This window comes from Danio rerio, chromosome 10 (genome assembly GCF_052040795.2).
Source record: "Danio rerio strain M-AB ecotype USA chromosome 10, GRCz13ab, whole genome shotgun sequence".
Classification (NCBI taxonomy): Eukaryota; Metazoa; Chordata; class Actinopteri; order Cypriniformes; family Danionidae; genus Danio; species Danio rerio.
The window spans coordinates 5155001-5180990 of NC_141030.1; the positions used below are offsets into that span (position 1 = coordinate 5155001).

The 25990-nt window shown below is 36.7% G+C and overlaps 2 protein-coding genes across 33 annotated transcripts in view; one reads left to right on the forward strand and one right to left on the reverse strand.

Annotated features, from left to right (window-relative positions):
- plppr1 (phospholipid phosphatase related 1) overlaps positions 1-25990 on the reverse strand; it is a 373756-nt gene that overhangs the window by 309415 nt on the left and 38351 nt on the right. The gene's annotated exons all lie outside the window — the stretch shown is intronic.
- The window catches only part of palm2akap2 (PALM2 and AKAP2 fusion), a 219420-nt gene that overhangs the window by 157131 nt on the left and 36299 nt on the right, over positions 1-25990 (forward strand). For 3 of the 31 annotated variants that reach the window (XR_015500207.1, XR_015500208.1, XM_087268747.1), the window contains exon 1: positions 18599-18938. Coding sequence is in view for 2 of the 7 variants with exons in the window: in XM_087268747.1 (XP_087124873.1) it covers positions 18930-18938 (9 nt within the window). In the remaining 5 variants the exon portion in view is untranslated. 31 annotated transcript variants of the gene reach the window in all.

The following is a 25990-nucleotide window of genomic DNA, read 5'->3' on the forward strand; positions in this document are numbered from 1 at the left end:
TTAAACATCATTTGGAAAATATTTATTTGAAAAAGATTCACAGGAGGACGAATGATTTTGACTTTAACAGTAATCGTTTTGAATAATTGTGATTACAATCATGACCAAAATAATCGTGATTATGATTTTTTCCATAATCAAGCAGCCCTAATCAGTGCTTTACAATCTTTATCGGTGTTATTAAAAGTCTTTATTTATTTTATTTTTTTTTTTGGCTATGTTGTGATGCTGTGCTTATTCAGCTAAATGCTGAGTGAAATATTAATTAAAGAAAAACATAAATGGCCTGAAAAAACCTGCCAGCAAACATCTGGGTTGAGGTCAACATGATTCAAATCCTCTTCGCCGTGAAGAGGTATCATTAACTTCAAGGCTAACTCGAAGCTAAAGCTTTTGAGAGATTAAGTATAACGACACAAATATGTAACTTTTTCTCTTTGGTCCTTGTTTGATTTGTTCAGGGTTTGTCCTTGGAATGGTTTTGGGTTTTTTCCTGTCTGGCTTGACCTCTAACATTGTGCTGAAAGCACAAACAAATCAGCTGCTTCCTCTCGATGAAGTTTGTCATCCGTTTAAAGAAGCTACAAGACAGCTGGTCTCAGTATTGCTTGAGGAAAAACTGGAATAGAGAGAAAAATCCTTCAACTGCAAAATATTTATTTTTTTATTTTATATGGACTTAATAAAGAGGAATACTTTTTCAGACTGAAAACTACAGTGGCCAATAATGCTCAAAGGCATCGCAAGCTAGGAAAACACATGCATATTGAAAAACACTTACACATTGAGAAAACATCAGCTGCGTCCCAAATCGCATACTTATGCACTATTCTACGCCATTTTGTAGTATAAATAGTGTAAGTAGTGTGTTCACACTGAAAACTCTTAAAATAATAAGTGCACTTTAATTACCTGGATGATGCACTCATTCAGCCGCTAAAATGAAGTGTGTAATGATGGACACTTCACGCACTCAACGACCGCAGGTTTGCTTACGTAGCGGAAGGGGCGGAGCTATCGGGCGCACATGTTGGATAACTTTATTTATTTTGGATGGAGAAGGCAAAATTCTCCTACGAGAGTGATTATAGCACCTCCCGATGGTGAATGCAGCAATACTCACGGCAGGTATTATTTGATAATTCGGTCGTTTATTTCACTGATTTGGCAACCGTCAAACGTCATCAGGGAAACGGTTTGAATTTCCGCTTAGTAAAAAAACATTAGTGTGCCAATTGGGACAACACTACATACATGTACTATCCTGTTGAGTGTGTAAGTGCATAAGCACATAGTGCATGAGTGCATAGTGTGCCATTTGGGACGCAGCTATCTTCATCAGTTTGACAACACACGTGCATGAACATTTTTACAACACATGCAAATATAGAAGCACACATGCAGCCAAAAATGAAAATGTCCTCACCCTCAAGTGACTTTGAGTTTCTTTCTTCTGAACACAAAAGAAGATATTTGGAAGAAAGCTGAGAACCTATAACCATTGTCTTCCACAGTAGGAAAAAAATAAAACGAAGGCAATGGTTACAGGTATCCGACATTTTTCAAACTGTCTTCTTTTGTGTTTAGCATAAGAACGAAACTCATAAAGGTTGGAAACAACAAAAGGGTGAGTAAATGATGACTCTTTCCACCACTGACAACACTGACGTTTATAAGTGAGCGAAAAAATAAGTGAATAAAGGACTTCTATGGCAAATACAATTTAGTTTTTATTGTTTTGGCATTACACAGCAAATTATGAATACTTTGTTTTGATGCACTTTCTCATGTGTCTTGTGTAGCTTTTTTTTTTATTAGAATATGCAAAAATCATACAAATACAAGAAAACATCAACAAATAACAAATACAAAGCAACGAAACTAAAACAAAACAAAAACAACAACAATATAGTCATGTACTGGTATGTGCGTGAGTGTGCGCGTATGAGTGTGTGTATGCATGTAAAGGTAACTTGGTTGACAGGTCAGAGTACATACATAAGGAACAATAACAGTCAATAAATGAAGCAAGTGTCACAGATATAAATAAAACATATAGAAAGAAACCAGTCAGAGGTAGGGAGTAACAACAATGCTTATTAATGTATGATAGTAAAAATGAGATTAAAAAGAAAGAAAGGACAACAGTAATAACTGACAATAACAATAATAATAAATCACAAGTGCTACACCAACTACTACTACAGAAAGTTACTTATATTACAACTACTACTGCTTCTACTACAGCCACAACCACGACTATTACTACTACAATGTCTACTAATACTGATACTACTACGACGACTACCACTACTGATACTACTATAGCGTTTGCTACAACTAATACAACAACGTCTACTGCTACTACTACTTCCACCACAATCACTTCTACTACATCTACATCAACAACATCTACTACTGATATTACTATACCAACAACGACTACTACTTTAACAACCACACCATTTCTACTTCTGCTACTACTATATCTATGACATCTACTACTACATGAACTACTACTTCAATAATCTCCGTAACAATTACTTAATAACAATCGATACTATTACAATGACTACTACTTCAGCTACTACTACTACTACAACAACTACTACCGCTACAACTACAACAACTGCAACCTTAATAATGATAATGGTATAAATATTTTTTTTACTGCCAAAAAGCTTTTTAGCTTTTTGAATATATTTCAGTGTTTATAGTTTGAAAGCAAGCCAAATACATTTTTTAAACCAATTCAGGAAGCGCTAAAGCGCAAAACAATTTAAACAATTTAGTTTGCTCCTATATTTACTCTCATCAACTTGCAAAAATGCATCTTCAAAGGCTGAACTACAGTTACAATACTGTGATTTTTACTCCTCTTGTTTCAAATCTGTTGGGATTGAACAAAAAAGAAGATATTTAGAAAGATTTTAGAAACCGATAGTCATTGCTTTCCATAGTATGTTTTTCCTACTATGGATGTCATTGGGTCTGGTTAAAACATATTCCTTTTGATTTAACAGAAGAAAGAAACTCAAAGGTCTGAAACCACTTGAGGATGAGTAAATGATGGGTACATTTTGGGGTGAATTGTCCTCTTAAGGCAAGAGGGAGATGTCTATAACTAGATGAAACTAAAAGGACTGCATGTAGATTTCTGGAAAAGGCCAGAAAGTGTGTCAGTGTCACTGTGTGAATCTGGGTCGCAGTTTGGCAAGGACAGACAGATGCTCTACAAACAAACAGAAACATTATTAGCTGCCAGAGAAATTATCCATCATGGCACATCATTAGGTGAATGCATTAATTAGCTCCTTTTTTTAAAGGAAAAACCTTCAGAATCAGGAATATTTCTAGCTCAAAGTGACCCACATATTGGCAGAAAAACTGCATTGGCTGCTTTTGAACTTGAGGATAAGCAGCATAACAGTGTTGATTTTGACAGCAAGTTTTGATTTAGTTCTAATCTTATTTAATAGTCATATCTTCTGAATCATTTTAGTTTCAGTCTAGTTATTGTCGACTAAATTCCATGAGACTTTAGTCGACCGGCGAGGCAGTGGCGCAGTAGGTAGTGCTGTCGCCTCACAGCAAGAAGGTCGCTGGGTCACTGGTTCGAACCTCGGCTCAGTTGGCGTTTCTGTGTGGAGTTTGCATGTTCTCCCTGCCTACGCGTGGGTTTCCTCCAGATGCTCCGGTTTCCCCCACAGTCCAAAGACATGCGGTACAGGTGTATTGGGTAGGATAAATTGTCCGTAGTGTATGAGTGTGTGGGTGAATGTGTGTGTGGATGTTTCCCAGCGATGGATTGCAGCTGGAAGGGCATCTGCTACGTAAAAACTTGCTGGATAAGTTGGCGGTTCCTTCCGCTGTGGCGACCCCGGATTAATAAAGGGACTAAGCCAACAAGAAAATGAATGGAACTTTAGTGTGTGTGTGTGTGTGTATGTGTGTGTGTGTGTGTGTGTTTTGCATCACACACCATGACTAAATTCTGAAAAAAAAATAATAATTTCACATTTTTATTTCCAATATTTTTATTGAATTTTTTCCAGATATTATACAAACTTACAAATGTATATGAAAAATAGAAGTTCTATCAGCATAGAGATGACATGAAATACATAGCAATAAAAACAAGAAATCTGTAGAACTTCTAAAACAAACTTACATTTTTCTACCCCCTTCTATGCACCATCCCTCCCATCTCCCACCCCTCATATTTTCTGAGGCCTTCAATAAGTATGTAACGGTGAATCAAGACACTGATAAATAAATAATAAACATATAAACAAATAAATAATAACATTTGAAAAAAAAAATATATATATAAATAAAATAAATAAAAATAAATATATGGGTAAATACAAAGGATGTAAATGTAAAATAAAAACTAGAAGTCTCTCTTTCTCCCTTTCGAAATTCTAGTCAGCAGTTCCTGAAATGTTAAGGTTCTCAATGACTGACAGTATGGGACTCCATGTTTTGTTAAAGGACTTCAGTGATCCTTTAAAACAATGTCTCAGTTTCTCAAGATAGATGCAATTAAGAACCTCTTTAATCCAGTTTTCTGATGATGGAGGGGACACATGTTTCCATTTGAGGAGAATTGCGCGCCTGGCGAGCAAGGTGGTAAAGGCAATGACGCAGCGTGATGTTTGTGTAGTTGGGGTTGGAAGATAACCAAAAAGGGCAGTCAGAGGGTCAGGAGTGATGATTATATTAAGAGCTTGAGAAAGAATTTTTAAAATATTAGACCAATAGGTTGTTAATTTTAAAATCTCACATTTTTGTCTTGTTTTTTTTACCAGTGAAAATGACAATAGAATTTTATTGTATTTGTCGTCATCATCACTTTTTATTTCGTTTTAGTCTGTGAAAACTTGTTTGTCGCTAAAGTTATGAATAAAACATTCATTTCTTTTTCTTGTCAGCTTAGTCCCTTTATTAATCTGGGCTCGCCACAGCGGAATGAACCGCCAACTTATCCAGCATATGTTTTTACGCAGCGGATGCCCTTCCAGCTGCAACCCATCTCTGGGAAACATCCACACACACACATTCACACTCATACACTACTAAAATTTACCCTACCCAATTCACCTGTACCACATGTCTTTGGACTGTAGGGGAAATCGGAGCACCTGGAGGAAACCCACGCGAACGCAGGGAGAACATGCAAACTCCACACAGTAACGCCAACTAACCCAGCCGAGGCTCGAACCAGCGACCTTCTTGCTGTGAGGCGACAGAAACTACCTACTGCGCCTAAAACATTTGTTAACCAAATTAACAATGCAGCATAATAGAATTTATGAGATATTGGCTGTTGTTTGCGGAGGGTTTCGTTCATGCGGGTGGTTGTTTTTACAAATTTAAGTGGATTAAACATAAAACAATTGCGATGTCCCAAAAAAAACGTAAGAATTGTGTCGCTTCAACTCTTTTTAAATAGCCATATCACCCTGCAGCCCAAGACCGGTTACTCACTGAAGCTAAGCAGGGCTGAGCCTGGTTAGTACCTGGATGGGAGACCAATTGGGAACACTAGGTTGCTGGTGGAAGTGGTGTTAGTGAAACCAGCAGGGGGCGCTCAACCTGTGGTCTATGTGAGTCCTGATGCCCCAGTAAAAGTGAAGGGGACACTAAACTGTCAGTGGGTGCCGTCTTTCGGATGAGACGTTAAACCGAGGTCTTGAAGCGCTTTGGGTGTATGGCCATACACAATAAATGCGCTATATAAATACACATTGCATTACATTACATTGAACAAATGTATTTCTTTTGAGTAAACACTGAAAAAATGATTCATTAGATTTACTTAATTGTTTTAAGTTGAGTGGTTGCAAACAATTTATATGGGCTGAATTTAAAAATAAATTGAACATTACTACATTTAATTTGTTTAAATTCAGCCCATATAAACTGTTTGCAACCACTTACCTGAAAACGTAGTAAATGCAATGCATCATATTTTTCAGTGTACAGTTGAATAAAGAACAATTGAAGTCCCTCTTTATTTTGTCACCATATTTTCGCTTCATCTCGACTGCACATGAACAGAGGAATATGACGGCTCTCAGCAATCAAGCAGGAGAGTCATTTAATTGGTTGCGAAGCTAAGCTGATTTTCAGATCAGAAGCCCTTCGGGATGAATCTGCGCCGCTGAAGTCGGCTGCAGCGAGGAATGTTACTCCCCGAGCCGAGGCTTCCGCTTGTGTTTATTCTCTCCCTGATGAACTTTTGAGGAGGTGTTTCAGGCCGTAATTAAGCAGGAGTAAACATTTAATGAAGGAATGCTGGAGCAGTGATTGTTGTGTAGTCTAGTGAATCATGTTGAAGTACACGGCTCCCTGGCAGGTTCTTTGCCTCACTTTGGAAAAAAGCGCAAAGGTAAGAGATTTTTTTATTTTCGGAGCTGTTCTCCTAGTATTTTTGTGCTCTTTAGAGATCTTTTTTAGGGTTGTCTGATACTTGCAATTGTTGAGATGATTGTGCATGTGTTCATTTCGTGATGAGGAAATTTTGGAATGATTTTAGATCAAATAAGTACAAAATGATATGCAGTAAGTTGTAGCAATTCGTTTATTTTCATTTTTTTTCATTATTTTGCTTTTATTGAAGCACATTTTGTTGTCTGATATGCTGATGCTGTCTTCTAGATTTTTGAAATTTATTGTAATATTATTGTGATTTATATATTGTGGTTTATTGTCAATCTTGACTGATACAAAAAATACAGTTGCATACATTTTTTACCCAATGTAATAGATGAGTTTGTCCATATTTGACCCAATGTTAAGTTACCATAACCCAGTGTTTTAACAACTTAAATTATGTGCTGTGTGTGTGTGTATATATATATATATATATATATATATATATATATATATATATATATATATATATATATATATATATATATATACAGCTCAAGTCAGAATTATTAGCCCCTCTTTAATTTTGTATTTTTTTTTATTTTTTTTTTTTAATATTTTCTAAATTATGTTTAACAGAGCAAGGACATTTTCACAGATAATTTGATAACAGAAATTATTTGCTTGATATTTTTTCTTCTGAAGAAAGTCTTATTTGATTTATTTCGGCTAGAATAAAAGCAGTTATTAATTTTTTGGTGAAGATAAAATAAATCAGTAATTAGACATTAGTTATTAAAACTATTATGTTTAGAAATGTGTTGAAAAAAATCTGCCCTCTGTGTCTCAGAAATTGGGAAAAAATAAACAAGCGGTCTAATAATTATATTTTATAATAATAATATAATATGTATATATATATATATATATATATATATATATATATATTTTTTTTTTTTTTTTTTTTTTTTTGCGCAATGGAGATTTACACTGAAGATATAAATTTGTTGTGATAATTATTGATATAAACAGAAACGTGAAATATCAGAGGCCAAAAATAGATTATAATCTAAACACAATTTGTTCATGTGTGAAAAAACACAATTTTTTTTCCATTAATCAGAACTTTTAAAGCAGCTTTTTTCTGTCTGATATATTTTTATTACTGCTACATTTGTTTTTCCCATGTTACTGTTCATATACTGTAGTATCATTCTTGTTTCTAGAAGTTGTGATCATAATATAATTTTAGCATATACTTTTTTTATCTGCTGGACAATCTACAGTATCCGTATAACACAAAGCAGGGTTTACCAGAGTACAGAACTGCCTGCAACCTGGATGCCAAATTTAGAGTAGAAGAAGTGCTCTATTTCTCCTCTCCCGCTGGGCTTGGAAAGCAGGTTAACTGAGACTTTGAGGGACATTCATTGAGTTGAGCCTTGAGCTGTGTGGGTGATTAGGGTTAGTTAATACAGTTGAAACCAGAAGTTTACATACACTCTAACTCATAACTTTGGTCATATGTTTTGGGTATCCTTCCACAAGCTTCTCACAACAGTTTGAAGAAATTTTGGCCCCTTCCTCCAGACAGAATTGGTGTAACTGAATCAGGTTGCTCCCACAACTTTTTTTAACTCTGCCCACAAATGTTCTATAGGATTAAGATCAGGGCTTTGTGATGGCCACTCCAAAACATTCACTCTGTTGTCCTTAAAGCACATTTTAACTAATTTGGCAGTATGCTTAGGGTCATGGTCTGTTTAGAAGACTCATTTGTGGCCAATTTTTAATTTCCTGTCTGATGTCTTGAGATGTTGCTTCAGTATTTTTACAAAATGTTCTTTCCTCATGATGCCGTCTATGCTGTGAACATCTAGGGCTAATAATTTTGACCTAAAAAAAATCTAACTGCTTTTATTCTAGCCAAAATAAAACAAATAAGATTTTCTCCAGAAGAAAAAATATTATCAGACATATACTGTGAAAATTTTCTTGCTCTGTTAAACATAATTTGGGAAATATTTTAAAAAGAAGAAAACAAATCAAAGGGGGGCTAATAATTCTGTCTTCAACTGTATGTTTTTTTAGGTCTTTGTTACATCATGTAAGTTCTTTCAAGTTAATAATTTCTGTTCTGTTAGTCTGGTTGAAGTTAGTTACAGGTTGGAAGATTTTAATAAACACTTACAATCTTTCCCTAATATGTTTGCTGTAAGTCAATTACGCTCCTTGACCTTTATTCCATGATGTCTGGACGAGCGTGCGAGGTGTGTAAGTGTCAATGGACTGACATCCACCGACTAATGGACATAAGCCTTTAAGCCACTCTAATTCTGCTTTCACTTACTGGGGCTGGTGCCATTTTTAATGGTGCTTAAGCCAGGTTAATTTCAGGACAGTAAGTTGTGCTCCAACCAGCTCTAGTGGGTGTGAGCAATATTTAGATTGGACTTCTGTGACCGGGACGGTCCCTGTTTTGGTTTCGGGTGTTGATGTTTCCCCAGTTTACCCTTGGGTCTGGCTGACGGTCTCCAGATGAGCCTCTTCTGAATGTCTAGTTGTAGATTAGAGGTCGTATTTTGGGCAGGGAGGTGACAGGGTGTTAAGCACACAATGTTTACTCTCCTTGTCACCTCATTGTCTCCAAAATACATTGACTTTTTAGACTTTGCTCTACAAGGATGGAGGATTTTTGGAATTTTTTTGATAGAAGTTCTGTGAGAAATGGCTCAACAAAAAGCATCATTGACAATTGCAGCACTCAGATATAACTGAGCTCCTCGAGCGAGGATAATATACTATTATAACAGTCCAACCTTAATATATCAGTAATTTAAAACCCACACATACTAGCAATTACTGTCTTATTATCCTGTATTTATTGCTTGAAGAGCCGACAAGAAGACATCATTCCTGAAAGACAGCCGTCACAGTCTTACTTAAGGCACAAAATGGACCGAGTTGAACCTCACAGTAGCAAAACTTTAAAGGTCATGAATGAAAGTGGGAATAACAAAGGCAAGGCCAACTTCAAGTGACTGTTAGTTTACACAGTGAGAGAGAAATGCTTTCTGGCTTTTAAAGGAGGAATAATGGCTTGTAGAAATGGGGGTAGATCAATACGTGCAGGTCAGAGTGGGGGAAAAGGATTTATCCATCATTTAGTTTGACGAGAAATTAAGGCCCCGTTTACACTAGTGCGTTTTTATTTGAAAACACATTAGTTTTGCTACGGTTACGCCAACCATCCACACTACGCCTGAGTTTGAGCGCCGAAAACAGAGCATTTTGGGAACACTGGAGAGGCCGTTTTCATTCTAAAACGCAGCTGCTCTGTCTCAGTGTGGATGGGGGAAAACGGAGACATCTAAAAACGGAGGCGGGGCTTCCGAGATTCGCTAGCTGATTGGGGCTTTTGTGTCCTTGCGTATCCTTCCCTTATTCGTCAAGCTCCTATCACATGACTATAACACATGGCTTTAACGCTACCGGAAGACAACAGACCAGCCTTCACTGTAAACAACAACATGGGCACAGAAATGGGAGCGTTGTTCGCACTATTGTCTGTTTTAGGCGCCATTGTGCAGTTAAACTCTGCCTTTTTTACTACAGCAGCGGCATATGTTCGCTAGAACGCGCATGCCCAGGGTGCGCGAATGGTCATGTGATATACGTTTTTGCGTAGTGGCGTAGTGGGGACGGACATATGTTCAGAAACGCTAGGTGAAACACTAATGTGGACGCGGATCGTTTTTGATCTTAAACGCTGTTTTTAAACTATAAAGCGCACTACTGTAAACGGGGCCTACATTGCTTGAATGATTGATAATGATCAATCCTTTAGAACTAGTAAGTTAATTCGTAAATGCTGAGTTCCACACAATTCTCTCAGGTTGTCCCAACATAAATTAAGTTAACTTAATAATTTGACAAATTTAAGTGGATTGAACCTAAAACAATTAAGAACAACTTAAGAATTGTGTTCAACTAATTTTAAATAAGTAGTTTGAACAAGCAGCAAAAGTAATTTTTGAGTGTATAAATAATACATAAAGGGCTCTATTATATTCTATACTAGTCGCAAAGTCAACGGTGCATGCTGGTGCAAAAGCATTAAGGGTGTGTCCGAATTCACTTTTGTTATTTAAGGACGGAAAAATACAGTTTGTGCCGCAGCGCAGGGTCTAACAGGGTTGTGCTTATTCTTTTGTTATAGGTGTGTTTGAGAATAAACCAATCAGATGCTGCATCCCAATTCGCTTACTTATACTACGCCCTAGAAGTATGTACTTTTTTTCTGAAGGAAAAGCTTGTACTTTTGAGTGAGCTTTGGGATATACTACTTCCTCTTTAACAGATCGTTGTGTTGGTTAGTTATGCCCCCTGTCAATCATCCACACACCATCCACATTTCTGTCGTATTTAATTTCCTACCTTATTGGAGAAGCAGCAACAAGTTAATCTCCCATTCATGAAGAGAAATCTCCTTAGGTCTTTGAGTAATTATGCGTTCAGACATCCAAACGTGTTTTATATAAGTTCAGTATTGTTGTTGCAGATGAAATATAACACAGATAATGCGATTGAAATATTTTCCTGTGGGCTAGATATTGACGAACAGTCATTCAAACATCTGTACCGAAGCCTCTCTACTTGACTGTTGGTCTGGCGCATCCATCATGTTTGTAGTTTGTTTACACTTTTCACACGTGTTTGTTGTTCTAATCACATTCACGTCCAACGCGGAATGTATTGTGGGCAATATCAGTAGTTGGAGTATGGACGCTTCTACACTTATAATATTTACCAAACAGCAAATCATCCGGGAACCTCTGGCATACTCTTTTCAACATACTATGGTTTGGGACATACTTGTTACATTTTCAAATACTATTTAGGACGCATAGTATACGAATTGGGACGCAACAAGAGTCTCATCTCCCATTCCCTTTAAGAGTCAGTTGCTTCACGCGATGGCGCACTTGCTATTTACATGGTGGGCTTTATAAGTGGAAAACTGAATGCTTCACTAGCGAGGAAAAAGAATGAGCCTCCTCCATTTGGCCTCTTTACTTTCTCTTTACTTTAGTTTTACTCTTTACTCCTTTACTTTCAGGGATAAGGAAACGGTGTTATACGCACTCCACTGAAGACATCTATTAGCGTACATATTTATTTTAGTTTGTTAAGTGCAAAGATTTTTCAAATCTATTTCTAAATTCAGTTTTAAATTCTAGCTAACAAATAAATGAATAATAGTAACAGAGTGTGGTCGAAAAACTTGAGAGTTTAAAAGAGTTATATATAAACACACGTCCTATTCTTACAGTATTGCCCATATGGCGATGTCTCCAAAACCAGACAGATGGACAAACCTAAACTTATTTTAATAAAACAAATATAAACATGCATATAATAAAAAATACTGCTAATAATAATAACATTATACAAATGCAGATTGTAATGAATAAACTGACAAAAGCCCCCCACCCCGAGGTGAAGGCATGGAGGCAGTGTTTTTTATATTAATGATTTTTTTTCATTTGAAAAGATATCTGTTTGCTATAGCCTGTATGTATTTAGCAATGTGTAAGCATTTGGATCTGCAAGAGCATAACTAACGAGCTCTTCGCTGGACTTTAGAAACAATGAAGCTGAACAGAAAAAAAAAAAAACTCAAATATGCATTAAATACTCTTAAATCAGTCCTTAAATTTATCTTTAGCTCCGTGAATTTCTCCGTGCAAGCGATCGCTCTCTCCCTCGTGCTATGCGCGCTTCTCCGATCTCCGTGCTTCTGTGATCTGCGCGCTCTCGCACACCTGACCACTTCCGGCAAGCCGCACGTCAAAATAAGGGCCTCTATGGGCTAAATAACTTAGTGCCTATAACGGAGTTCAAATAAATAACAAAAACACAACAATCTTTAAAGAAATAGAGAAGTAATTAAAAGCAGGATAAATTATTAATACTGAAACTTTTAGTTGGTCAATGGCACAGTCTATTTATTCCTCAAAATAGCAACGCACCAACAATGCGCCTTAACACACCTCCTTTATAGACTGGCGCACCTATGAGTCCAAAAGTAGCCTAAATTAATTTACTAATTAAAAAAAAATGGTGCAAAACGTGAAAATTAAGGTTGTGCTGGTCTGAAAATAGCAGTAAATTGTGGCAAACGCATCTTACATGTGAGCCGAGGCTCGAACCAGAGACCTTCTTGCTGTGAGGTGACAGTACTAACCACAGAACCACCACCCCGCCCATAATTGGGATACATTTATCCCAATTATTCACCTGAACATGATTTTTTTAACATGATTAAAAACACTTTTACGACAACAGCTTACGACAAGTGCTTCACATTATTAAAAGCTTGCACCGAGACAGAACACACAGCCTGTCAGTGTCCTCCCATTCCCTGCACACTACATTATTATTATCATTGTGGATCCGAAAGACTGTAGGAGGAAGGATCTTTCTAGCAGAGGATGACACACCCCAACCTCCTGCCATCAACATCCTCCATTAAAACACACTCACATTCAGAGCATTCCTTACAGACAGCTTCACGCTGATCAACAAGTCAACACTCCAGTTTACAGCACTTGCTACATGTACTTACTATAGCAGCATTGTCATATGCATTGTAAGGGTGTCACGATCCTCCAAATCCTCGATTCGATTACATTTTCGATTCTAAAGGCACGGTACGATTCGATTGTCGATTATGAATAATTAATTAATGACCAATTAATTATTTGTAGCCTACCGTTTAAACTACCTGACCTGCATGGTCTGTTTTACCCATAAACAAATCATACAGTAAATGAATAAAGGCAAGATACACACATAATTACCACCTGTCAATCACTTTTTCTGCGGGACTCGTGAATAGGCAGTGATCTGTGTCGTTATAATGGCGTCGGTAAGAAAGATGCACAACCAACAGGAACCAGCCAACAGTATCTGAGTTGTTCGCTAAAATGACGAAGTACAAGTGAGTGAAAGATTGAAGCAGTCCTCTGACTGCCTGGACCTGCTGTCTCGAGCGCATGACTGTGAGTGCGTCTGTGTCTGTGTGGTCACGTGATGTGCATTTTCAGAGGTAGAGAGGAAGGAGGGCTGCTCAGAAATGCTACACGCCACTGTGGAAGTCAAATCGTTGTCGTTCTAAAATGCCATTTAAAAACAAAGACAGTGTAAACAGGGCCTGAGTGTGAACTTTTCGCTAGCGGATTTGCAACGGGGGCGGGCGGAGGATCGCTATGCCGGTGTTGTCTATCGGACGAACCGCACGTAATACGTACATAGCAGAGCTTGCAAAACTGTGTTTTTTTTTTGTCGACAACACGAACATTGTCAACATAACTCACTGGAAATCCAAAATGCTTACACACCGGCGACTTCATTGAAAGAGGAGAGGGTTTAAGTTCTGTCGACGGGTCTCCTGCTTCTGCAGTTTAACAAGGACTTCAACAAGCCTGTTATTTTGCCGCTGACGTGACGTGGGGGCTTGGCAGCATCGACGATTCTATTTTTGGATTCGATAATCGAAATTGAGCATAAATTTCGATCGATTTCGTTTAAAAATCGAAATCGTGAAACCCCTAATGCATTGCATGCAATAATCGTATTGCTGCCGTAGGTAATCATGGATGTGCTAATATACAGCCATATCGCACTGCTACATGTGTGATATTGTGTTTATACAACAATTCAATGGCTAGAGTGTAAATAGTAAGAAACAGATTCAAATCTAAAATGAGAGTTTTAATAGATCATTTGTCTTACTTGTAACTAATTTGTCTTAAATGAAATAATTTTATAACTAATCATAGATATATACATTAGATGTCGCCTACCCTGTTGTTGTCTATTGGAAGGAATCCGTCAATAGAGCCGCCATTTTGGAACAGGGTAGCGCTCCTTTGAAATGAATGCAGGACCAAGGTACAGTAGAGGACTGTGGCCATCCAAAGCCAGAGATATACACATATATCTATGATCGGGAGTTTTCCTGGATGTTAGTATGCATTTATTTTTTTGATTACGAAAATTATAATTTTACATCACTTTTCTACATTAATGGATAAGTTATCGCACTGGCATTCCTGACAAAAAGCTTGTGTTTGTGTGTACAGAAATGTACTATCCACCCTCCCTGTTAAATTTGATCTAATCATGTCCTGAAACACACCTCCTCTCCTGCTTTCACTTCTCATACTGACAGAGGGAGCGATTCGTTTGTGAATGAATCTCCGTTATGAAAGACTCCTTTACTAGCCGAGTTTCTGGCACCGCAGCATCTCGTTTTCATATTTCTTTTGCATTGTTTGCTGATTTTATTCAACAAAACTAGCATAAGCCGAGTGTTTAGTGCGAGTTGAAGCTACTTTGACTTATAGTGAATGCAGTGACTGTATTATCATCAATAACGTTTAGCACAAAAGTTCAGAACATACAAAAATAGAAAAAAACTTAATATTACCTATGAAATGTTCTGCCTTTGTGGTTTGTTTTCTTTGTTTGCTTGTTACTATGGATATGGATGTGGATGGCCACTATGGCCACAGTCCTCCACTGTACCTTGGTCCCGCATTCATTTCAAAGAAGCACTACCCTGTTCCAAAATGTATACATACTGCAAGGAGATGACAATGCTATTCAAAAAGCATCACTCCAAGTGAGCAGTTTTAGTAAGTCTATCATTGATATGTCTATAAAAGTCTTGTTTCTGGCTTGACGTGAAGGTTATACTACAGTCTTTGTGTGTCTCTGAAGAGAACTGAGCATGTGCTGCTGTTATTATTAGCACAAAGTCTCTTTAGCAGCCTTGTATGTAGTCAGTTCTCACAGAAATCTTGGATCTCTTTTGCTCTTATCTGTAATTCTATTGTTGCTCATTTAAACAAGCTCTTGTTGCCACAAGGACATTATAGTATTTCTACACTGTAATCTCACCAGGGTTTTGTCAGGGACGCACTGTACGAACTTCTATTTTGAGGTTTCACTGAAAACAATAACTAGGCTATTTAATCATCTACCCATACATTCACAACGTGTACTGCATGGCCTGATAAGGCATTCAAATATTACATGCTTCTGTGGCTAAATTCCTGAATAGAGTCATGATTGACAGAGAGATTGAGCAAACTCCATTGTAATCGTTGAAGCATTTTAAAAGCGAGTTCTTATTTTTATTTTACATTTGATTTAATTGAAACCCAAATGAAAAGCAATAATTCTGTGTATTCCTTGAAAAGTTTGGATAATTTAATCTTTTAAAAACATGTGTAGTACAAGAATTACATTAGTTAACATTTTCAGTAACATGCTTTAGTCAATCATGTATTTCCTTTAACTCATACTTTAATACTGATACAAATTTAGTTGTTAATATTTTTTATATTTATATTTAGTCATCTTAACTCTGATTTAAAAACTCCAGTTTCTAGTTCACGCTAAACCAATCAGTTTCTGTAAATGTATTTTATTTCAGTTGCTGTTTATTTTAAACAAACTGTTGCTCCAACACAAATAAAAATATTTGCATTCAATTCTAAGAGATTTATATTTACACACAACTCTGACCCATCAAAAAAAAAATCATAAATATTTTTGACTTGTATTCACATATTCCGTGTTTCCACTATAGAACCATACATCAGATTCCAGAATAAGTATCCGTGAACAGGATGCTCTTCGCACAGATGTTATAGATTTTTTTTATTATTATTTTTCTTTCTGACTTGTATTTACCTAGAAACAGTGGGCTTTATTTTAATGATCTAGGCACAAAGTCTAAAGCGCAAGGCGCAAAAGCATTAAGGGCATGTCCGAATACACTTTTGCTATTTTTAAGGACAAAAAAATAAGCTCTGCACCGTGGAACATGGTCTAACAGGGTTGTGCTTATTCTGTTAATGAGTTATAGGTGTGTTTTGAGCATAGCATGCATTAGACCAATCAGAGTCTCATCTCACATTCACATTAAGATCACGCCATGGTGCATTTGCTATTTACATTGCAGACTTTGTAAGTGAAAATACTGCCCGATTTACTAGCGAGAAAGCAGTTAAACAAACCATCTGCAGCGCGAGGATAAAGAACGAGTCTCCTCCGTTTAGCCTCTTTACTTTCACTCTTTACTCCTTTACTTTTATGGATAGGAAAACAGTGTTATACACACTCCACTGAAGTCATCCATTAGCCTACATAATTAATTTAGTTTGTTAAGCACAAAGATTTGTTTCAAAACTATTTCTGAATTCAGTTTTAATTTCCAGAAAACTAATAAATGAACAATAGTAACGAAGTGTGGTCAAAAAAATTAGTTACATTTAAACACACATCCTGTTCTTATTCGTATGGTGATGCTTGCGTCTACAAAAGCTGACCGGTAAACAAATCTAAACCTTTTTTTGTTTGTTTTAAAATATATAGAAATGTGCAAAAAATAATTAATGATACTGCTACTATTAATAACATTATACAAAAACAAATTGTCATGAATAAAATGAACAACGTGGTGCAAAGCGAGACAATTAGGGTTGCGTTGATCTGAAAATAGCAACAAATCGTGGCAAACACGTCTTGCACCTTTTTGCGCTGGGTGTACGACAGGGCTCAGTAAGTCAACGAAGCAGGGCTCGTACAATCTGGAAGCCCGACGTCCCAGGGCTTTATTTTTATTTTTTTTAACACAAATAGAGATATTTGAAGCATTTTATGCTCTCTTTAAAACTTCTTCTTACATGTTTACAAAAAAAAAGAGAAAGAAACACAAACAGATATGAATTGTAAAACATAGTTTTTAAGTTTTTGGGTGAACTATCTAGTATTAAGTCAGCTATATGTTAATTGAATAACCAAAAATAACCATAAGGAAGATTCTGAATATATGTATATTATTGTTATTCGTTTAGAAATAACTACCCTGCAATATTCTGAAAAGTTTTTGTAGTTACTTTGATTATTTAAACAAATATTAGCAAATAAAAATGTTAAATAAATTTTTCGTTATTTTAAAAATACATATAGCCTATGCCATTACATATAGAGTTGAAGTCAGAATTATTAGCCCCCTTCGAATTTTATTCTTTTTTAAATATTTCCCAAATTATGTTTAACAGAGCAATGAAATTTTCACAGTATGTCTGATAATATTTTTTTCTTCTGAATAAAGTCTTATTTTTTTACTTTGGCTAGAAGAAAAGCAGTTTTTAATTTTTTAAACACCATTTTAGGGACAAAATTATTAGCCCCTTTATTTTTTCTCTAATCTACAGAACACTACAATCTACAATCTACAATGCCTAATTACGCTAACCTGCCTAGTTAACCTAATTAACCTAGTTAAGTCTTGAAATATCCTTTTAAGCTGTATGGAAGTGTCTTGAAAAATATCTAGTCAAATATTTTTTATTGTCATCATGGCAAAGATTAAATAAATCAGTTATTAGAAAGGATTTATTAAAACCATTATGTTTAGAAATGTGTTGAAAAAAATCTTCTCTCTGAAAATCTTCTCTGAAAAAATAAACAAGCGGTCTAATAATTAGTTAATTTAATCTAATAATAACTTCAACTGTATATTTTTTTTATTTAGTAAATGTATGTTTTTGTATTTGTGTAATGTGTTTTCTTTTTGGCTATATAACTCCACCAATAACTGAAGAGTGCCAGCCTGAGGGCTACCAGGGATTTAAACATTTTGTGAGCCCTGTGGAGTGACTGAAATCTTTACAATTCAATTAAAAACACTATAAAATGATAAACCTACAGAGTGTATTATGAAGATAAACAAACATCCTAATGATTTGGAATGACATGAGGATGACTAAACGATGAACTAATCCTTTAAGAATTGAAGCTGTTGAAACTGCATATTTTCCTTGTGCTGTGGTGAACGTTAGCTTCAGCTTCTTAGATGTGTGTGTGTGTAAACTCATCTAGTATGAGTAAGAGAATTCAGCCAGTGTACTCGGAATCAGATCCACACCCAGCCGCACTGCGCTTTTCCTTGTAAGGTGTCTGCCGGCCGGTGGAGGAGTTTTAGAGACTCCCTCTGTCCAGGACTTGGACACAGCACTGATTGTAAGAGTACAGGACACAGGACACACCCCCTCTTTTAAAACCACACCCCCTTTATTCATGACATCATAGCCAATAGTTAGACAGAGCAAGAATTTTGACTCTGGTGGGACAGACAAGAGAGAGAGAGGGGGGCATTGTTGGAGAACGGACGGAAACTGAGGCCGGTGCCGTGGGGTGAGTGAACACACACACACACACACACACACACGAGGAAGAAGGGCGGGGGTTGGAAGACGTGGTCAGGAAAAGCCCTGCGTTGTGTTGTCCTGGGCATGGTTTCACTGGGTCTCCTCAAAGGTTTATAGTTTGAGGTGTTGGAAGAGGACTGTTCTCACATTACACATTTGACAACGGGACACTCAGGACTTCTAGCATGCGGTGATTTGTTTCTTTCACATGAAGGATTTCTAGTTTTGTGGACAGAAGTCTGTTAACTAGTTTGGAAAATTATGAAAAAGGTAGGAAACAACATCTTCAGCATCTTAATGTGCTTTAGAATAAATAGTTTGGTTATTGGAGTCTGAAAATCAATCACGTAGATCTGGAGAGTAATTTGAGGTCTTCGCTTCATATTGACTTTGTGTTGGAGGTTACTACCAAACTGCAGCATGAAAAACAGAAAGTGGCATACAGTGAGAGTTTTCATCTGGTTTGTTTGATCTCGTAACCCAAACTCGCGTTTAGTTTGAGATATTTAAAATATAGCCTATTAATCTCTGAGATGTAAGAGCCTTAAACTAAAGTTTCTAATTTGCTCTCTATTGAAAATTGACTAAGACTGCTTCAACTCCAGAACTATCCGTCTGTGAAGGTAGAGTTAATAATCCTATTTCAGGAGTCTTTCATCAGTAGTGTGGAGTGATGGGTGAGTCTGTACTGACCGTACCATGAGCTGCTGAAAGTCATACTGGATCATGGCATCTTGCGTAACTCTTGTAATTGAGGAATGTTTATATTTTTTAATTTCTTTATAGTCCCAAAAAGAAATTTTGAGCGCCTCAACCCCATTGACGTCATTGTAGATGAATTATCTTGCATAATTCTTGAAATGGAGGAATTTTTATGTTCGTATAATTTCTTTAGAGCCCCGAATATGTATTTTTGAGCACCTCAACTCTAATATTAAATACCAAATATTAAATACCAAATATTAAAGAATGATGCATAAAAATGCTTCACATTTCAGATAAAATGAACACTAGACAGTTGTATGAAACGGCGATGTATGAAATACTGTTTCCGGGTCCAAGCTGCTACTTAATAGAATTGAGAAAATATTTGTTTATGGTCAAGTTTTAGTCCTGTCACACTTTAAAGTGAATTTTATATAAAATCATAGTGTACAAAACAGTCTCTGGACTTGCTGCATCACAAATTCCAAACTTTTAACAATTTCTAAAAATTGAATCACTTTCTGGCCATCGGATATTAGGCTTGGATGTATTTATTGCGATCGTGATTTTCGAAAGTATTACATCGCTTTGTAAACATTTATTATTACCATTTTTGAGTCTCTTTTTTTTTATTATTCTCAGTTAAAGTCTTTAAAGTCTGTCTGAGGTAAAAAAAAATAAATAAATAATAATAATTATTTTGATAGTGCACATTGTGATTTTGTGAACAATTCATTCGTGAAAGTTAATCATCTACTAAGCAAGTTACTAACGAAATCATATGAATTCGCCACTGTTCTGTCAATATGTAAAATAGTTACCTTGTGAGAACATGCTATGTGATTTACCAGTTTATACGTGATTAATAGAGCCTTATGCTTTTAACTGACCCAATAAACCCTTTGAATGTCAAACATACATTATTTCTGATACAAATTTAGTTTCTAATATCATTAATATCTATATTACTTTAACTCTTATTGTTTTAAAATAAACTGTTTTAGTTTCAGTTCACGCTAAACCAATGTAATTAATTTCTGTATTTATTTATATGTATTATATTTCAATTACTGTATATTTTAAATATCACTCAAACACAAATAAATATATACTATATGTAATCAATTCTGTGAGATTTTTATTTACCCAGAATTCTGACCTATCAAAAAAATAATTTTTGACTTGTATTCACATATTCCTTTATTTATTATTATCAATAATACTAATAATAATAATAATAAGGCGAGGCAGTGGCGTAGTAGGTAGTGCTGTTGCCTCACAGCAAGAAGGTCGCTGGGTCGAACCTCGGCTCAGTTGGCGTTTCTGTGTGGAGTTTGCATGTTCTCCCTGCCTTCGCGTGGGTTTCTTCTGGGTGCTCCGGTTTCCCCCACAGCCCAAAGACATGCGGTACAGGTGAATTGGGTAGGCTAAATTGTCCGTAGTGTATGAGTGTGTGTGTGAATTTGTGTGAATGTTTCCTAGAGATGGGTTGCGGCTGGAAGGGCATCCGCTGTGTAAAAACTTGCCGGATAAGTTGGCGGTTCATTCCGCTGTGGCGACCCCGGATTAATAAAGGGACTAAGCCGACAAGAAAATGAATGAATAATAATAATAATAATAATAATAATAATAATTCCATACATTTATATAGCGCTTTTCCGGACACTGGAAGCATTTTACACATTAGGAGGAACAGGGCCGGAGTGGGACTCTTTTTCAGCCCTGGAGTTTCAAGCCTCAGACCGGCCCACCTCAGTTCACCACTGACTATATTAAAATAAGGTTATTTCCAATTCAGTTTCCAATTACACTATCACGTCTCTTTTTTGAGAAAACAGCTCTTTTAGAACTTAAAATGTTCAACAACCCTTACAGTATTATGTCTTAACAATAAAAATGAAAAAAAAAAATTGTTACTCAGACAAGGACCGAACCCAGGTTGACCGCGTCATAATCTAACGTACTAACCACTGTACCACAACAGCTGTACGTTTAATGGTGACTTATCTAGTTATATCATCATTAACCTGCATCCTGCTCACGAGGCTACGAGAAAATAGATAAAAAGAGCAGAGCTGCGGTAAAATAATGAATAAGAAGGCTGTGGTCAAGTAAATAAATAAATTATTTTTAAAAAGTGTGACTGCTGAGAGCAACCGATTCTGGAACTAGGGACACCGGCCCTCACGGCCAAAAACGGACCGGCCCACCGGGAATTCTCCCGGTCCTCCCGATTAGCCAATCCGGGCCTGAGGAGGAATCTCCTAATCCAACAATGTTTACACTATAGAAACCAACACCAGATTCCAGAATTAATGTCTGAGATAATGATGCTCTTTGCGCAAAACACATAAAAAGTTATTTTTAATATTAATATTATTGTTATTTTTATTTTATTTTATTTCATATATTTTTTACTTGTATTTACCTATACTAAATCAATAGAGAGACAAAAAGCATCACGATTCCATTAAAACCACTATAAAATTATAAACCTAGTGTGTATTCTTAAGATAAACAGGATTTCATCTTTAAGGTTTGGAATGACGTGAGGATGACTAAACGACCAACTAATCCTTTAAGGAATTGAAGCGGTTAAATTGCATATTTACCCTGTGCTGTGGTGAACGTTAGCTTCTCAAGTGTGTATGTGGATATTGAAGTCATTGTCTTCATGTAAAATATAACAATATTATTTTGACACACAGACATAATGTGCGTGTGTATTACAGTTTGGTAGTCAAGCATGAGTAGTTTGCTTGACAGCCAAAACAACAACAGTGGACTACAGAATTATACGTGTGCAGATGTATTGTGTTTCTTTATGAAGTTATAGCGCCATCTACTGGCCTGACATGCAGAAATCAGCATTTATTTAATGTATTTAGGCTAAGTTTTCCTCTATAAATGAAACGTTTCCAAAATTCTGAGGAAAAACTTGCGAATTATTATTACATTGTTGTCATGTAAACATACCCTCAATCTGCTCTCAAACTACACACTAGTGCGGCTTGTTCACGAATGCCACAAATAAAAGTTTTCAAATGAAATAAAACACTTTCTTAATTTCCCAAATACTTCTAGGGGGCAGTCTATTGAACGAGAAAGTAGGGTCCAAATGTCTCCAGCTGGCTGGCTTGTGTTAATTGCGTCTGTCTAACCACTTCCAGATGCTTCGAGGGCAACAACATGCAGAGCGTCACATAAATACCGGCACCAATAGTCTACAGTTCCAATGTAAGATGAAAAACGTGAGGCACTATGCCCATAAACACATTAACTTGGACGCTGCATAAATATACAAGAGCTTATCTCCATCCATCTTGCTGTTGGGTGCAGGTTTATATACACATTCATGCACACACACACATAGAAGGTTTAATTACGTGAGGCAGGGCTGTGTGTCCTTCATCACTTCTATCAGACTGTCGGAGGCTGGAAGACAGCTGAAGAATGCAGAGAATGTCTGAGGGGGTTCAAAGGAACATCCGTGGAGTGTGTGTGCATGTGTGTGTGTGTGTCATCGATGTCCCCTTACATCTCACCGCTTTTTTTATTGAAGAAATTCCATTAAAACCTCTCAGGGTCCCAGACTTTAGAAGTTATTGAATTAATATACAAGTTATGGTTACCAAGTAAAATAAAAAACAATCTTATAGGCTGATCTTTCATGGATTAAGAGTCATTTTGTTTTGAAAATCTCCTTTCTCGTTAGATTTTCCAATTTAATTGACTTATTTACCTGTGATTTGATGTTTTTCAACTTTTACTGACCAACATGTTACTTTTAAAAAAATGCAGTACACTTTAAATGCATTTTTTTAAGTCACTTCTTTGGTCAGTAAAAGTTAAATAACATCCTGTACTTATTCTGCCCTGTAAAAGTACATAAACGCTTATAAAAGCTTAAGTGATCATACTTAAAGGTGCAATATGTGTTTAACACCCAAAGTTTGACACCCAAATACGGTGTATATTCATGCCAGAGTCAATTCAATTCAGTTCAATTGATCTTTATTTGTATAGCGCTTTTACACTGTAGATTGTGTCAAAGCAGCTTCACATAAATGGTCATAGTAATTAAACTATAGCCCCTTTCACACACTGATACCAGTAAATATCTGGAAAATTACCGGAACGACTTTACCGGTAAATTCAAAAAAGCGCTGTTCACACAGGCGAGAACGTTACGGAATTTTTCCGGAAAAGAGCATTTACACATCCATTCCAAAATACCGGTAAATTACCAGAAATTACCTCTTAACAGCTGCTCTTGTATTTGTAAACATTTGACTAAATTACAAACTCTGTGGATGGATTAGTATTGTCAACAACACATAGAGAAACACTTTCGCATGTCGAGATGTACATGATATGTGTGTGTGCTGGCGCTCACGGGCTGTTTCACGGGCACACACAAAGCTTGAAGGTACAACGGCTTATCATAAGCATATTATCGATAATTATTTACACAGTTGGCATTAAGAAGAACATATAAACATTATCTGACTAACATCTAGCAGCTAAATATGTCTGGTAAAATATTCAAAGGCTTTAATTCTCATAAACCGCGCGGACAAGAATGCTTCTGACTGTTCTGATCGGCTAAAGCAGACGTCTCACGTCAGCACGTTCTAGACGTGCACGCGCTCTTTCCGGCAATCTTCCTTCTGCATTCACACAGCGCTGCATTCCGGCAAATTACTGGTAATGTTACAACTTCTCTTTCGGGAAAATAGCCAGAACAAATTTACCGGTATTTTTAAAAAGGGCCTGTTCACACATACACACCTTTCCGGAAAATTGCCGGAAAAAAAGGTCTGTATGTGTGAAAGGGGCTTATGACTAATTACTTAGTCCTGCGGAAAAAGTGATTGACAGGTGGTAATTTGTGTGAAACTTATCTTTATTTATTTATGATTTGATTATGGGTAAAACAGAACATGCGGGTCAGGTAGTTGAAACGGTAGGTTACAAATAATTAATTAGTTATGAATAAATTAATTACTGATGAATAATTCATTCACCGATGCCTATGATGACGATGCCATCATTTTACATTAGACATCGTACGATGCCAAACTGGTCCACATTGACCTGCCATAGTTGGCAATTGACAAACTTCCTACATCAATTGGCAGTGTTATGGGATTGTGCTCTTTTTTGCCATATTTACTAAATCTGACTCTTATTAAGCTGATAAGTGTAAAAAGCAAAGGGTTTTAATCTCTATTAGAACTCATTGTGATGTCTTCGTTCCTGTGGGAGAACTGACTGAGAGACAGGGAAGGAAATGTCATGTGTTGTGCTCTTAATGCTTGATTGAATTTTCACCTTCCGTGGGGAAAAGCTTGAAAGAGACACATGTGCCTTCAAATCACAGAACCTTACAAAAACGGTATGCATGACCGCCTACTGTATATCAACAATTCCCAAAAAAAGGGTTGAATTTTGCATTTATACAGCTATATTAAGGTCTTTTACCAAATGAATGTGGACAAATTTACCTAAATTCTTAAACACTCCAGAATTCACAAAATTAGTTGAGGACATGCACCACATGGTATTAATCTTAAAAACATGCAAATTTATACACGTTGGGTCATAGATTGTACTATAACCGTTGAAAGCATTTGAAAGGTGCAACAATCATGTCATAAAATGGTTTAGATCTTACCTTGAAGGGAGAGATTACTATGTCAGTATAGGTGACTATAGGTCAAGGTGGACACCCATGGCATGTGGAGTCACACAAGGCTCGATTCTGGCACCTCTCCTGTTCAACCTTTCTATGCTTCCTCTGAGCCAAATAATGAGAAAGAACCAAATCTCCTACCACAGCTATGCTGATGACACTCAGATCTGCATAGCCTGCCTAATGGCCCTATTGACACCCTCTGCCAATGCATTGATGAAATGAACAGTTGGATGTGCCAAAACCTTCATCAGTTAAACAAAGAGAAAACTGAAGACATTGCGTTTGGGAACAGAGATGAGGTTATCAAGGTGAATGCGCACCTTGGCTCCAAGTGTCAAACAACAAAAAATAAGGTCAAGAATCTTGGTGTGACTCTGAAGTCAGATCTGAGTTTCAACAGTCATGTCAAAGCATTCTGTAAATCAGCAGACTATCATCTCAGAAACATCGCAAGAATCAGATGCTTTGTTTCCAGTGACGACTTGTGAAACTTGTTCATGCTTTTATCAGCAGCAGGGCGGATTACTGTTACTGCAGGCTCACTGGCGTTCCCAAAGAAAGACAGTCAGACACTTGCAGCTCATCCAGAACGCTGCAGCCAGGATTCTGACCAGAACCAGGAAATCAGAACACATCACACCTGTCCTCAGGTCTTTAGAGTGACTCCCAGTTACATTCAGAATAAATGTTAAGGTATTATTACTTGTCTATAAATCACTAAATGGCTTAGGAGCTCAATACATAACAGATATGCTCACTGAATACAAACCCAACAGATCACTCAGATCTTTAGGATCATATAAACTAGAAATTCCAAGAGTTCAGTCAAAGCAGGGGGAATCGGCTTTTAACTACTGCAGCCCCCACTGCTGGAATCAGTTTTTAGAAATGATCAATGTGCTCCAGCATAAGCACATTT